Genomic DNA, 16137 nt, shown 5'->3' on the forward strand with positions numbered 1-16137 from the left:
CGATTTTGTTTTTTGTTGTTTTTTTGCAATAAATGTTTGCCCCACACGAAAAGTAACGACGCCAATGGCAAAAGCGGGCCGTGCAATTGTTTAACTACTGTCCGCATGTCTGTCCAGCGGCAGACCGTACCCATACCCAAAATACTGGATGCCATGCAAGTTTGTTCATGTGCTGACCGAATTTCCGCACCCGTTATTCGCCGTCTCGCTCGCACCCACTGCTCCTGTAGTCGTGGGCACTTTGTGTAAATTACATTGCAGCACAAATAAGTCGCTTCTCAAGTCAAAAAATGTAACGCCAGTCGCCGCACAAAGTCGCAAAAGCAATAGGACATACACGCCACATAGGCAGCCATTCGGGGGCGCACCTGCCAGTTGCACGCTTATCTGAACCGCACCAGCAACACCCTAGAATCGCAGCTAGCTACCCCGCACCCCGACCCCATTCGGACCGACCTCAGTTGTCCTGGCGACGGAGGAAATAAGGACATGCAAAGAGCATTTCCGAACGCAGTGTGGGTAAGTCTATAAGTACTTGGGTGAGATGTCTGTATGTACATCGGTCCGCAGTATCTACGTGTATGTGTGTCTGTGCTCGGGCAGAGGCTTACGCAGTGGATTTGGGAGGGGCTCAAGCCCCAAAGAGTAGTGTTGGCATGAACGCCAGGAGCCCGTTTAGAGCTTCTCGTTTCGTTGTGAATACTCTTTTCCGTCCAGAGTCGAGCACATTATGATAAGAGTACTTCTGAAACCCATATATACGTCTGTTTGTAATCTATATACGGCTTGAAATACATCTTTATATAATTGCTGCTGTATTACAAGCCTTTGGTAGCAACATACATACATTGCCTAAAAAAAGAAAAGAGTATTGAATTCATACTTTTTGCTGGTTCGCAAGACCTCACAAGAGCTGTATACTCCTGTGTACTCCACTCAATCGCATATCTTTAGATACAAGATATTTTTTTTTTCGGAAACGCACCCCTTCTAGCGTTATATCCACATCACGCCACTGATACTTTGTTAGTACGTGTACTGCAATGTTTTTTGGCTATTCGCTATTTGCACTTTTACTTTCGGATCGCCTCTCTCCTTTGTGACTTGGCCCCATTGCCTCATGACTGGCTCAATTTTTGCGGCCGTAGTCTTGTCGCATTCGAGATACTGTGTACATATTAATATTACATATTATAATGCCCCCTCGAGAATTCCAGCTGACGATCGGTTGAGCGGAAGCGAGATATGTGAAAACGGTCTGTGGATTCTCGATTGGTGAGAAACGATAAGCACAAAAAAAGATAGCATATGAATTTATTAAAAGATTGAAGCTTAAAAGCAATTTATAAGAATACTGTAACTTTAAACAATTAATATATGCTATCTTAAGGAAACCATCCCATTTCTATTTAACATAAAATGCTAAAAGGAATCCTAAGGAATCCAGATATGAATGTTTTGTGCATAAGTAGCCATGTTTTGTTATTTAATTGGGAATATGTGCTACATTGCGTACTCTCTTCAAGCCACCATTCTCCAAGAGCACTTATGATTCTGTGCTCTCTTCGAACTGAATTTTTGGGTCATATCAAATGCCAAATGGTTTATATTTAGTGACCCAATGGAGTCTATTTTTAAGCACGTGCCTGGCACTCCCATGCTGATGACGCTGACATCGTCATAAGTGGCTCGAGTAGTTTGGCCCGATGCCCCGGCAGGAACACAAGTTTTTAAGCGGCAATTTGCAGCAATTATACATACGAGAGGCTGTTGGCAAAGTGCTTGTGCCCACACCTCGCAATCCATGCCATCAAGCCAGAAATTCGCCATTCGCCCATTCGGTTCACCCTCGTCTGCCTGCTCTGGTGTTATTAATAAATCGAACGGGTTGAGAGGGGCCGGGCTGCGATGGAAAGGGTCAAGCGGTGCTGCGCAGTTTGCGATGCCACCTCGAAAGCCCCCAGATGCGCCCGATTCCGCCCAATGCCGCCCAGTTCCTCCCATTCCAAGCGCGAGTTCAGCTGGGTTCAGTTTCATGTTCAGCTCTCGTTTGCTCTATTTTGTTTTTGGCCTCCACACATGCACATTAGCTGGCGTCTAGTGCTCTCTTTTCTATCATTTTCCCACCCATTTTCCGCCCGTTTTCCCACCCATTTCCCCTCCTCCCTTCCACATCAGCTGCGGTTGCCAATCGACGGCGGCTGCGGCAGCAGCAGCAGCAGAAGCGGCAGCAAAAGCGGCTGCGACTTGTTGTGCCGCCGTCAGCGGCAGACGCATCGCTTTCAGTTGTTTGCAATTACCAACAAAGCGCGCTCCTCTTGGCCGGATCATCGAAATTGTGTTAATACGTGGCCCAGAAATCGCGCTGGCATGGCCATAAATAAACCAAAATTAAGTTATTTCTATTTATTGCCGGTGCTAACGTGAAAAATTCAAGTCAAATGTTGCTGACACGACGGTACGAGTGTTAAACAAAATCATTCTTAAATGCTCAGAGAAGCCAGTGGATTTAAAATTAAGACCTAAGCATTTGTTCAATAATAAAGAAACCACGTTTGGTAACCTTTGATTGGGATTGCACTGGCTTAAATGTGATCTCAGGTGTAACTTACATGCATAATTACGTTCCCCACATTATCCAACCACCACCCACTTGAGCATTTCAAGGTTGCATAAACGCCGAGAACTGGTTACCCCTGCGACGGCAGTCAAATGAAATTGTGCACAATGATGGGAGCCAACTGAACAAGTTTCTTGTTACCATTTCCATTGCAATGTGGCACGAGGGCAAAAGAAAAAGGTAGCTGCGGCGTAACAAGGGTTCTGACCCCTCTCCCCTCGCGTTTGCCATCGCTTGACCACACACGAAAACATAACCCAAAATTGAAAACGATTTATTTTCTCCCACAACCCTTCATACCCTTGCCGGGCTTCAGTTTAACTGAAGTGGGCGAACGGTGCGTATACTTGATGCATTGTGAAGCTGTGCTATTGGCTGATACACATTTATACTTGATATTTTAAGCAGTTGCATGTGAACGGAGTATCTAAAGCGGGCGAACTGTGCGTATGCTTGAAATTTCTCAATGCTTACCGCGTGATATTTACGCATACTTGACATTCTGGGAACTTTTGACTCTCAAAAGTGTTTTAAATATAATTGTTAGTTACTTTTCCCCGTGTCGAAGTAAAGCCGCTAATTGCTTCGGTTAGAGAATTACGTAGCCGACCTGGTGACACTTTTCTCCCTTTCTAATGCGAATGATCTAGGCGAAAAGACAGACACATAAACCCCTTGGCTGTGGTGGAAAAAGTGGGGGTGGGAAATGGGGTTAGATTCTTGCCGCTTGTTAGCCGTTGTCTTTGGCGATTTGTTTGCATGCCATTCCTTGCTCTGGTTTCGTTTTTTATCATCTCGTGCGTTTCCCGCCCCCGTTTTTAATACAAAATCAATCGGATTGCGCCCAGCAGAGCATTCTAAACTAAAAACTGTTCGTGTGTAATAAGGCGAAGGTTGCGGATTGAGGTTGCTTATTAAACCGCTTGTTGCGTTCAATTACAACTTTTGATTTTATTGATACGGGTATCGACACGAACATTTACAGGGATATGCACTGGCTTAGCTCTAAACATTTAAACGTTAAAATTATTGTATTCCGTTTTGCTTAAAATGTTATTTCTCTTTACTGAGAGCGTGATATTTTCGTCAACTCTTTCAACTCAAAAACGCTTCCATTAAGTGGGCTATTCTTAATTTACCATAAAAAGATCTTTTCAACTTCTTAGTTGGTTGAGAACCACTGAAATAGCTTAAAACTGAATTTGCTATGGATTCCTCGGTAATAAAACGTGAATTCACCAATCTCAACCCATCTTAATCATAGTTAAAGCACGATTGTGGTTTCGGTTTTGATTTGCAGCCGTACAACTAATGTGAACTGCTCGTTAGGCTCACACATAACCACTGGACTCCAGTTTGATGGCGCCCTCGTATGTGGGCAGGCCCGATCCATCGATGATTTTGCTCATGTCCATGCTGATGATGCCGTTCTCGTTGATGTTGTCCAAGTCCTGCTCCTCCTGCTTCTCTTCCTCCTCTTGCTGCTCCTGCAGCCCCGTGGCCAGCTCAACCTCCTCCAAGTGCCTGTGAGATGTGGCTGGTGTGTCGGATGTTGATGGTGTGTCCGATGTTGCTGCGTTGTCATTTTCATCGTTGGCAGCGGTTATGGGAAAGAGCACGGCATCATTTTGAGGTGGCCCAATAGTGGGTGCCAGAAAATTGCCGTTGGCCTCATCCTGCAGATCATCACCAGAAATGTGGTTGCCATTGCCATTGTCGATGTCGCTGGGGCAGGGGCAGATAGACGGCCCCTCCTCCCGGCGCCCACCTATGTTCAGACCGCTTTCCACGGACAGAGCGGTCAGTGGCTCATCATCAGCCTCGCCTTCATAGCGGAACTTGCCGCACAGCGGACAGCCACGCCGGTAGTGGTTTCCACTATGCTGATGGCTCTGCTGCAAATACCGCCGCCCGAAGGTGTTCAATCTGATGTTCTGCGCCGGCTTGCGGACCTGCAGCGTCTCCATTTCCAGGCAATTTCCGCTGCGTGCTGCCACCGCCGCCGCAGCGGCGTTCCACATGCTCTCCACCTCGGCCCGCTGCAGCGAGCAGCAGGATTGGGCATTTAGGGCCAGTTGCAACTGCTTGTTGACCAGCAGACCACCGGATCCGCCTGGTGTGGCCACACTGCCACTGGCCACCGCATCCACACTGCCATCCGGTGTGCCGCGACCGAAGCTCGTTCCCGACTGGCCGCTGATGTCCAAGGAGGATCGGTATCCTGGCGGCGGCGAGACGCGTTGCATCAGCAGCTGCTGCTGTTGCTGCAGTTGCAGCTGCAATTGTTGCTGCTGCTGCTGCTCCAGCTGCTGCTGGTGGAGCTGCTGCTCGTGCAGCACCACTGCATCGTACGAGGGCGGTGGTTCGTGGTGCAGGGCGGGCACGGCGGACAGGCCGTCGGTGGAGTCGCCCAGGAACAGACCAGATGTCTCGTAGCACTAAGGGATTAAACGTACAATTAAACTCTATTAGCAGGGGGATTAATAAAAAAGTGGCATGAAATATAAGGTTTGCTGTTCTAAAAACAATGCTTTGCTGGAATTATCAAGTTGGAACTAAAAAGTTTTGAGGTTGTCACTGTTCCCTGAGATGAAGCAACTGGTTTATAGCCCTCAAGGTCGTGAGTAATTCGCGATCTCCGCGTGGCTGCTTTGTAAATAACTTTCTTAATGGAGAGGCGGTGGACAAGTGAAATTTACGCGATCAAATAAAAAGTTTAAATTGCACACATCATAAATTTATTTGTCTGTGCCTCGCAGTCTGCAAACCCAATCCCACTCCCATTTCGCGTGCTAGAAACTCGCCTTCTTCTGTCCGCAGTTGACATCTGTGCCTGGCCAGGCTAACGTTGATTTACGTGGAGCCTTTGCCGCCCCTTTCCCCCTCCGCCGCCGTCCCAGCGGGCCAACAAACAACAATGAACTGAATGATGGCCTATGGGGTTGGTGGGTGGTGGGTGGATTGTGGATTGTGGGAGGCGAATTGGGAGGCGGCTCGTAACCTAATAAAGAGCACGGCCAAGTGAGTGCGACTTCTGGGCCACTTGCGCTGGCTACACGAGTGGAATGGCCAACCGCAATTGTCGCGCCCTTTTGGTCAACTGAACCCACTTTCCCTCGGATGTGGCACCTGTTAAATGCGGCGCATAAATATCCATTACACTTCTGCTGCTCCATCCTCCATCCTCGCCCCCCGCTTTCTGTTTCGACTTACTTCGAAAAAGGACAATTACGGCCGGATTGTGGGTTGTTTTAGCGCCCGAATGGCTAAAACATCAGCCTGCTGTTTTTATTATTCGCATTGTGATTTCAGCCACTAATTGGGAAACTAGGTTGATTTGATTGAAGCTCAAATCGAAAACTAAATGGTTTGCGTGGAAAGTTTGTTGTGTAGTTTGCTTAATACCACATTTGTTTGCACACTTTTCAGCCAGCACTTAAACTTAATAGTCGCTAATTGATTATTAGCATTCGAACTATTTGAACGATTTGAAATTGACAAAGAAAAACATTTGCGTTTTAGGGGTTTTGCATTCATATCGACTATAGAAAATTGACAAGCCAATCACTGATAAATTGCTTTTCATTGGGGTTTGAGCACGCTTTGCATTTAGTTAATGTAAGCCTTGAACTTGTTTAACTTTATTTATTTAAGAGTTTACTCAATAAGCCATAGTCTTACTTTCTCCCACTTTTAGAGTGTGTGCTTGCCTAACTCTCATGCTCAAATATTTTGTCCTAAATTTCCTAGTTATTTATTTGTACCACGAATAAAGGGCAAGTAGTACACACTGCCATTGGTAGATTTGATTAATAAAATTCTGGTTTCCTCTGAACGAGCAGAGATGTCCGTTTCCATTGTGGCCTAACTGTTCAGTTGGAATGCCGTTGACATCCGTTTGTAACTACGGCTGGTGGACAACAAAGCGCTCTCCTAAAACCCCGGGCACCGATGCATGGGAATTGAGGATACATTAGCTCCAACTCACCTGCTCCACGCTGTATATTTCCATGTTGGGATCGCCCTCGAGCCACTGGTGCTGCTGCTGCCTGTAGGCGGCCTCCGTCCGCTTTTTGATGTTCCGATGGCAACAATAGCAGACCACACACAATATGGTCGTCACCAGGGAAAGCATTGCTCTGCAACAAATTAAATCGAACGGGGATGTGAATGTGAATGTGAATGACACTGTGAATGCGAATATGAATGCAATGTTATTCCAGCAAACATCGGCATACATTTATATTTGCCTTGGCTGGCGACACGAAATTGATTGCGGCCCTTCGACAAATGATAATAACGTATTAATGCGCATTCGGTATTTATTAATTTCGCCATACAAATTGCCACTGCTTGTATGTTTATTTATTTGGGTGCGCTTTGCTTGCATATTGACAGCATAAATTGACCACAAAATGTTGAACCCAATACATCATGGTAGCGGAAATTACCTTCCTTGACTTTTGGTTTTAATTAGATAAGTTAAGGTTCTTTATTTGGCTCCCGATTTATCTGCTAATTCTAATGTTCGTATTTCGCAAGTATGAAATGTAGGGCATATTGCCAATTATCTCGAGTTTAGTAAGCTGCCACACACGCACTTCAAATCCGCTTGGAGCATGTATTCCACATTCTGCCTTTTGTCTAATGAGGTAATATTGGGTTTCAACCGCACTTCTAGTAGAACTATCAAATTTTAATTGTCAGTCGTTAAGTTGCACAGATTAGGCAGAATATGTCGAGTGATTTCCCTTATTAAACAAACACAATATGCTCAAAACATGGTTAAGGTATTCCCTGTAGCTGGTATCGGTAAATTTGAAAAGGTGTAGCTACAGCCATTTCTTAATTCGTCAATAAATCCGAAATGACCCCACTATCAACTGGATTGCCAGTTATCAAATTTTGCTTTTAGCGCTGTCGGCCAATTTATGTCGGTTTATTGAAACCCACTGGTTTATTTAGTCGGAAATGGTTTCGTGTCGTGTCGTGTCGATTTCGTAGCTCCAGGCATTTCCATGACGTCACTTAATCCACTTTAGAATGCAACATTGTGTTCCACTTGTCTGTCCAGTGTCTTCCCCAGCCCCTCGTCCGTCCTCCAATTTTCCTCTCCCTGTGTTTTTTTTTTTTGGCTGTTCACTTTTCCCGGTTCACGCAATTTCTCGCATGTCAACAGTTCATTAGGGCCCTTTTTTTGGGCCAAGCTTTTCCGAGCCTTCCCACTCCGGGACGACGAAAAGAGACAACAGCGAATTTCCCCATCTCCAGTTTTTTATTCGAGCTATTTTCAATGAACTGCCCAAGACAATCGATAAAAAAGTAGTTAAAATAAAGTTTTCGGCTTGTGTGGGCCGCGCGTGATGTTTGCAGACACTAAGAAACCCCATAAAACCGTGTTGACAAAACCTCTTTGTTGCTCTGTGGTTACTCCGAAAAAATGGAATAAAATAGGAGAGCTCGTGTTGCACACGAAAGTACATTTTATTAACAAGCAAGTACGATACTAGGATTTCGACGAGGGAAAGCCGAAAGTAAAAAATGCCGCGGCACAATTATAATTATGATTTTCAGCGCGGAAAAGCGGATGCCTGACATCTCCGCTGGCTGTTGATGCTTATTAATTCGCAGCTCCGCCTCATAAATCAGGCGGTGCCAAGCACTGCGAGTGTGATCTATGAGAGTATCTTGTAATATGCTTCTTGAATGTTTCTACAAAAGGGGCTGTTGGTGCATTTCACACGAATTTAAAAGATGCTGCTGGTTGTCCAAGTAAAACCTAGTGGTTAGCTCTAATTATTGAATGGCAAATTTACTTTTGGGACTAAACTATTAGCTACAGTGATAACCGCACTTCGTGTGAATTATATATATGAACTGATTGCCGAATCCTTTCTAAGTCCTTACGAAATTGACGGGTGGAAAAGAGCTTCTCTAAAATGTAAATACTTGAACAATTCCGTTCTCGTTAGTTGCGAAGCCAATTGTTTTGGGCGAACTTTCTTGGCAACTCAAATTAATTAATTGCCAAATGACTGAGGGGAGTGCTCAGTTATTTGCCGGAACTTCCAGCCACTCTTTCGCATTTCCCACGGGCGAATGAAAAAGGTGACTTGGCTCATCTCTTGAACTTGGCATCAGTCAGTTGTTCTAACTGGCAGGCGAACTTACCCGCCGAGTAGCAGATTCACATTGCCGTTGACAACATTTGCATACGTCTGGGGTCCACTAGGTCCTCCGCCGCCACCCACGCCGGAAATGACGGCTCCTGAGCCACCGCGCTGCTGGTGATATTGCCCCAATCCGCCGGTGTAGTAGGTGGTGTGTGTGACAATCGAGGATGAGGAGGAGATGTGCTCCTGGGACTGCAGCTGCTCCTCGCTGACGAAACTTCCAAATGCTGACGACGACGATGATGACGGCGATGGTGGTTCCGTTGTGGAAGCCACCGATATTGTTGTGGCCCGAATTGTGTGATTCTGGTTCTGATTTTGATTCTGGTTCTGATTCTGACTTTGACCGAAGGCCAGCAGAGTTGCATAACGCTTGAGAGACATTTCACTGCGAGTGGGAATCGAGCCACTTTGATTGCATAACGATTAGCGCGGCGCACTCATTACATGGCCATTAGCACGCACACTTCAGCCCCGAAGGAGGCGCATCTAGCCTGGCTAGCAGCGAAATCCTGGGCTCTAGACCGCAGCAGGGACGAACGGCGACTGCCAGGAGCTAGCCCTCGCAAGCGACGAGCCGAAGGCAACGGCAACTTTAGCACGACAGCAACACCGAGTCAAACAGAAAACTTTGGGCTAAAACTAACACAGGCACTACACCAAAGCCAAGTTGAATACTTTTTGATACAAGTAGCCTTGGCTTTCTATTTGTTTAAATCTTTAATTTTTTACAAATGGAATGTAGTAATGTTTAGTATATTTTTCATTAATATTTTCTTGATAAAAGATTTAGAGATATCCTTCAAATTTGCACAGATTAGAGACTAGCACATTTTGTTATAGCCACGTTGTTTGCATAACTCTATGCATTTTCAACATTAAGCCAGGACAACACTGTTACCAAGATTTTTGCTAAGTGTAGCTGGCAGAACGATCGATGGCCAAGGCAAGTCTATTTCCGTAACTCTTAGTTTTGGCCGCGAACCGCGAGTTGTGCGTCTGGGCAAATGCGTTGCGCTGCTGCAACTGAGCTCCGGCTTGACTTGCTGACTAGTTTACTGGCTGGCTGCCTTGCTGCCTGGCTGGTCGTCCTGTCCCGAGGACTTTGGCTTGGCTTATCCTTTTGTTGTGAACCCGACGAAGTTGCCTTGGCAACCGAATGGGCCCGACTTCGGCTTGGACTCACGGCACTTCGGCTGTTTAGCTGCTGATGGCTGAGGTTACTGGTCTCTGTGTTCTGATGCTGCTTTTGCTGCTCGCCTGTTACAAGTTGCGTTGCCCATTTTTCTGCGGCTTTCCCTCTCTGGCTTTTCGGGTTTGGGGTGGTCCGCCGCTTCAGTGGTGGGTGGGAAAAGGATATGTCGACGACAAAGGACAGGCAGTGCTATTTGTATTGAGCTTCCCTTTTGTATCCCGCGCATTCGGACCCCAAGTTCTCCTTCTGTTCTCCTTACACGTTTCTCGTCAAATTGAGCGCCAAATGCTTTTGTATGCCCGTATGGGTTGTCATTATTGCTGCTGTTGCGATGTTGCTGCTGTTGTTGTGGCAACCGTGCATGCCATTTGAACAACACTTGTCACCAACTGACATTTTTCACGGCATGCGGCCATAAATAATAATCCGACTCAGAAGCAACAGTCCATGCCGCGCATATTGAGCATGCAACATGCTGCTGGACGGCACACGCTGCGTATGCGTGATGCGGCGAAAAATTCACTCCAATTATGTTGATTGAGAGTGTTAAATGGTTGCATTTATGCGTATTCTTAAGAAACAAATTGGTTGAGAAATGGGAATGAATTGGTTTAGGAATATTTATCATTAGAAGTTCAAAGAAGGTCTATTATAAAGTGCTCGCTTTCTCAAATGTAAATTTGTAAATTCTACTAAACATCTCCATAAGAACGGTGAACGCATGAAATCCACTTAGCACAATAAATCGTTAAATACAAAATTATACCACAATCGTTCTTGATGTGCGCCATTTATTAAACACCTCAGCGAATGCAAACAGCTTCCCAAAAATCCGGCACAATTTTGTTACATTTTCCGCATAATTGCCAATGAGATGTATACCATTTGCATATCGGCCACATTTTAAGGCAAGCGAATGCAATCATCATCATAATTGCCAGCCGTTAGCAACTAATTGAAATGCACGAATTATTTCGGCATATTTACTTTTAATTTATGACGCACTCGCCTCGTGCAAACATTTGAATGCCTGGGAGTGCCCAATATTTGGGGCGGCAGTGTGATTGCTCCTGCTTTTACTATAACTATAGGTATAAGGTATAGTGTAGGTATAGGTATAGGGACACCCATGCCAGGTGCATACAATCGCAGGCACTGTCGCCCGTCGGATTCAAGAACATATGTAAATAGTTGCACGCCATTTTGGCCGCCCGCTCTTTCAGTTCCATGTTCTCTACTCTGCACTGAGAAAAATAATACCCCAGCTCAGGAAAGCGTTGGTCAACACAGATAACGAGAACATGCAGAATATCAGATTGAAGTATTTTGTTAAAATCTTAAATAATAATAAATTAATGTATAAGAATGTATTGAATGAATGTAACATTCATTTTAGCCGAGTTCAATATGATGAATTAATTGTTATATGCAGTGCTTATTTTCACTTCGCTTAGAAAATGCTTTGGAATTGCCGCTGCTTTTTTCCAGTGCACCCACCCCCCCCTCTTCGCTGCGAGTGTGTTTTTGGCCGTGCCAACTGTTTGTTGACGGCGTCGTCGGCGTTCGAGCGTCTTGAAATCCGCGCTCCGTCGGCGGCTTTTAGCCATAGTTGGGCCGTAGTTGTTGCCAGCGCCGAGTGTCGAGTGTCGCGCGCGCTCAAGAGCACGTATTTCTGTTGTTCTTTCTTGCTATTTGGTTTTCACGACGGCCGTGAACGCCGCACAAAAGTTGCCACCATTTTAGTTTTTCATCTGTGGCATAATTTTAGATTTGTGTGAAAGGAAATTTGTCAATTCAGGACAACCAGCTACACAGCCAGCCAGCCAGCCAGCCATCCAGTTGGCAGGAGGAGAGGAGCAGCGCGAACAGGCGACAGTCGCCCTTTTGTGTGTCACGCCGCCCCTCAACAGTTGGCAGCTGGCAACGTGACTCATTAGAGCTAGCTGCCCAGCTGGTGCGGGGCTAACGGGGCTAGTGTTCCAGGGGCACGGAGCACCGGGCACCGCGCCCCCTTCAGGGGGACATGAGGTTGCGCCCACCCACCGGTGGGCCCTCTGATGATGGATAGTTTCGGGCGCTTCTGGTCACTTTCGAGCGCCGCTCTGCGCACGCGTTACGGGTAAGCCACGGACAGCAAGTCTAACTATCAAAATCTGAAAGCAGCAAAATGGTGATTTCCATGGGGAAACTTTAAATGGAAAGCAATCGGGTGGAGGTTGATGGGATTGATACATAACTTTATACAAGAATATCTATTTCAATATATCCAACAATTTCAAAACATCTCTCTAATGTAGTAAAACTTTAATATTTACCATTAATGCAGGCTGACATGAGAATAATGCTAATCATTAAAAACAATAATTTGATGCTGCTCATAACATTTTTCTAGGTATTTGTCATTTAAGACACAACTTCAGCTTACAATAAATATGTAAACAGAAGTGGAATTATCTTTGTAGTTTGTTAAGCGAAGGCAACAAAAACGCAGCAATGTATGCTACACTTTTGTGCAAATATTTTTGACATTCACATGTGCGCTGTGTGGCAACTAATGAGGCTGTCACATTCAAGCCATCCTTTGCTCCTTTTTGCACTCCTTGCCTTTTTACCGAGCATTGGCAGCATTAATTATGCATGCCTGTTGATTTATTATGCACGACCATCAAGGTAATGATGGGACCAGGCCACCACTAAGAGCACGTCCATTGCATTGGAGCACCAGCTGCCACCTTCCACCTCCTGCGCGTTGCCAGTGGCAACTGGTAAAGGGTCTCGAAGTCACCCGTGTTGCATGACCTGCGAAAGTATTTCATATTTTCACATGAAGCGTAATGAAAATTTTAAGGTCTCACCCATGCCAGCTTCGATTGTTCCAGTCGCACGCAAAGGTTGCAGGTCCTTTGCTGATTTTGCCACTGCATTACAGGTGTGTACCGCCCACCACCTACCACCCACCACCCATCAAAATCCCCCACCACAAGGGAAAGCGTCACGATACCCGGCACCAGGTACCGTGCTCCATTGCTGGCAAGGTCTCGCCCTCGTAGTTCGTCTATGCAAACTTTAAAGGGAACACCCCTAAAAATATAAGAAATCAAATTTGGGTTTAGGGATACTCCACTCATTTGTTAAGTAATCTGATTTGAAATCGATGAGGAAGCATAGAACCCTAAATTATAGGTTACTTTGAAAAGTTGATTGGGATGGGGAACTCCAGAAATATGGTGTTAGGGGTTGACACGAAGGTTTCACTTCCCGAGTTGAACACGTCGTATGAAGGGAATACGTTAAGTAAATACTGTAACACAAGCTTTAGTGAAATGTTTAATCATGTTTATTATAATAACATTGGATAAATTTTGCTGAATTAGAAAATATAATACCATATAAGTTGCTTTTTCATTTAACAAAACATTTAATGAGTTAGTTATTACCCCTCCCAATTTAAAAGCGGAATATCAGAAGATGGCGCTTAATTCCTACAATTTGTGTTCAATATTCCAATAAAGTGGGCAATACTTTTGAACTCAACAAAATTACAAGTCTACAATTTTCAATAAACTATGGGATACGAAAGGTACGGAAGAAAGGGAGCTAAGACGTCGTGGTTTCTAATGTTTTTATATGGCACTATCTTCGATTTTTCATTATGCTGCCAGCCAGGCGCCACTGGAGACCCAATTCCCAATTCCTGCCTGCGACGAAGGTGGATGTGGATGTGCCATGTGTGCGTTGGTTTTAGCGTGAGGACATCGCGGTCGCCTAGGATAAACAATTGCCACTAAATGGCATGTGGCAGAGCCCGACTCCTCGGGTTTCCTTTGATTTTACGCTCGTCAAGCCCAAGTCGCGAGCATTGATTAAAGTTCGATGTGTCCTGGCCCCCATGACAGGGTGGGCGGAACGGCTTGGGGGTGTGGCGGTTAGGGGTGTCGATATGGTGGCCCATTTTCTTGCGACACGACCTGCTATTGTGCATTATTGCTTAACTGCTTTAGTTCCCTAAACCAGCTGCCAGCGGGCAGGCGGCCAAAAGCTAGATGATGTCAACTGGTGGGTGGGTTACAAAGGCAAAAAGTGGGTTAGATGTTGAACAAGGGAGTTCAGTTCCATCTGGAGGTATTCAGGCTTACAGTATTTAGAATTTAATTAATATATTCTATGAAAGTCGTATAGCTTATATCTTGTCATCTATTTTCCAGCCTACGCTATCTCTATAAGATGTCCTTGGCTGTATCGCTGCGCCGAGCTCTGTTGGTGCTGCTCACCGGCGCCATATTCATCCTGACGGTGCTCTACTGGAACCAAGGAGCCACCAAGGCCCAGGCTTACAATGAGGCGCTGGAACGCCCCCACAGCCATCACGATGCCAGTGGCTTTCCCATGTGAGTGCAACATGCCAATCAGCTTGAAGAGTCATCCCACTAATCACTCTTCGTTCTTGCAGACCCGTCGAGAAGTCCTGGACGTACAAGTGCGAGAATGACCGATGCATGCGGGTGGGCCATCATGGAAAATCCGCCAAGAGGGTCTCGTTCATCAGCTGCTCGATGACGTGCGGTGACATTAACATTTGGCCGCACCCCACCCACAAATTCCTGCTCAGCTCCCAGACGCACAGCTTCTCCGTGGAGGATGTGCAGCTGCACGTTGAGACGTCGCATCGCGAGGTGCGCAAGCAGCTCCAACTGGCTTTTGACTGGTTCCTTAAGGATCTGAGGCAAATCCAGCGGCTGGACTACGTGGGTAGTTCATCAGAGCCGACCGTAAGCGAATCCTCTTCGAAGTCACGCCACCATGCAGATGTGGATCCAGCTGCCACGCTTTTTGGTGCTACCTTTGGGGTGAAGAAGGTTGGTGATTTAACCAGCATACAGGTCAAGATCAGCGTGCTCAAGTCCGGAGACCTTAACTTTAGCCTGGACAATGATGAGACCTACCAGCTTAGCTCCCTAAGTGAGTATTCTAATACAACTATAAGAGATAAACATCAGAACTTGATTTTTCCTACTCTTGAGCAGCCGAAGGACGCCGCCTGCAGGTGGAGATCACCGCAAACTCCTACTTCGGAGCCCGGCATGGACTGTCTACGCTGCAGCAACTGATATGGTTTGACGACGAAGATCACCTGTTGCACACTTATGCCAATAGCAAGGTGAAGGATGCCCCCAAGTTCCGGTATCGAGGCCTCATGCTGGACACCTCTCGCCACTTCTTCTCTGTGGAGTCCATCAAGCGCACGATTGTGGGCATGGGCCTGGCCAAGATGAACCGCTTCCACTGGCACCTCTCTGACGCCCAGAGTTTCCCTTACATTTCGCGCTACTATCCAGAGCTGGCCGAGCATGGAGCTTACTCGGAGAGCGAGACGTACACGGAACAAGATGTTCGCGAGGTGGCCGAGTTCGCCAAGATTTATGGTGTTCAAGTCATACCCGAGATCGATGCGCCTGCCCATGCGGGCAACGGCTGGGATTGGGGACCCAAGCGTGGAATGGGCGAGCTGGCCATGTGCATCAACCAGCAGCCATGGAGCTTCTACTGCGGCGAACCGCCGTGCGGACAGCTGAATCCGAAGAATAACCATACCTACCTCATTCTGCAGCGCCTCTACGAGGAGTTGTTGCAACACACAGGTCCCACGGACCTCTTCCACCTGGGCGGTGACGAGGTGAATCTTGATTGCTGGGCCCAATACTTCAACGATACAGATCTTCGCGGATTGTGGTGCGATTTCATGCTCCAGGCTATGGCTAGGTGAGTAGCATATAACTTCTTTAAGTTCTTTAAGACACACCAAATAATCTCATATCTGTTTACGCAGACTAAAACTGGCCAACAATGGAGTAGCGCCCAAGCACGTGGCTGTCTGGTCGAGCGCCCTGACCAACACCAAGTGTCTTCCAAACAGTCAATTCACCGTCCAGGTATGGGGCGGCAGCACTTGGCAGGAGAACTACGATTTGCTGGACAACGGCTACAACGTAATCTTCTCGCACGTTGACGCCTGGTATCTGGACTGCGGCTTCGGTAGCTGGCGGGCCACTGGGGATGCCGCCTGTGCTCCGTACCGCACTTGGCAGAATGTCTACAAGCACAGGCCGTGGGAGCGCATGCGATTGGACAAGAAGCGAAGGAAGCAAGTA

The 16137-nt window shown here is 46.5% G+C and overlaps 2 protein-coding genes across 3 annotated transcripts in view; one reads left to right on the forward strand and one right to left on the reverse strand.

Moving 5' to 3' along the window:
• The window catches only part of LOC6530094 (probable beta-hexosaminidase fdl), a 17194-nt gene continuing 1057 nt past the window's right edge, over positions 1-16137 (forward strand). Inside the window, exons 1-5 of one of the 2 annotated variants that reach the window (XM_015197108.2) lie at positions 1-519; positions 14194-14376; positions 14439-14947; positions 15013-15748; positions 15816-16134. In XM_015197108.2, the coding sequence (XP_015052594.1) occupies positions 14213-14376; positions 14439-14947; positions 15013-15748; positions 15816-16134 (1728 nt within the window). In that variant the 5' untranslated portion in view covers positions 1-519; positions 14194-14212. Of the gene's footprint in view, positions 520-2310; positions 2459-14193; positions 14377-14438; positions 14948-15012; positions 15749-15815; positions 16135-16137 lie in introns of those variants that run through there. The other variant, XM_015197107.2, reaches the window with a different exon arrangement.
• On the reverse strand, positions 3515-9927 carry LOC6530093. Its single transcript, XM_002091003.4, has 3 exons — positions 8792-9927; positions 6609-6759; positions 3515-5058 (listed from the first exon to the last, which is right to left on the reverse strand). Exons 1-3 carry the CDS (start codon positions 9175-9177, stop codon positions 3952-3954), a joined length of 1644 nt encoding a protein of 547 aa, XP_002091039.2. The 5' UTR covers positions 9178-9927; the 3' UTR covers positions 3515-3951.

The sequence above is a fragment of the Drosophila yakuba genome, chromosome 2R, assembly GCF_016746365.2.
Source record: "Drosophila yakuba strain Tai18E2 chromosome 2R, Prin_Dyak_Tai18E2_2.1, whole genome shotgun sequence".
NCBI lineage: Eukaryota > Metazoa > Arthropoda > Insecta > Diptera > Drosophilidae > Drosophila > Drosophila yakuba.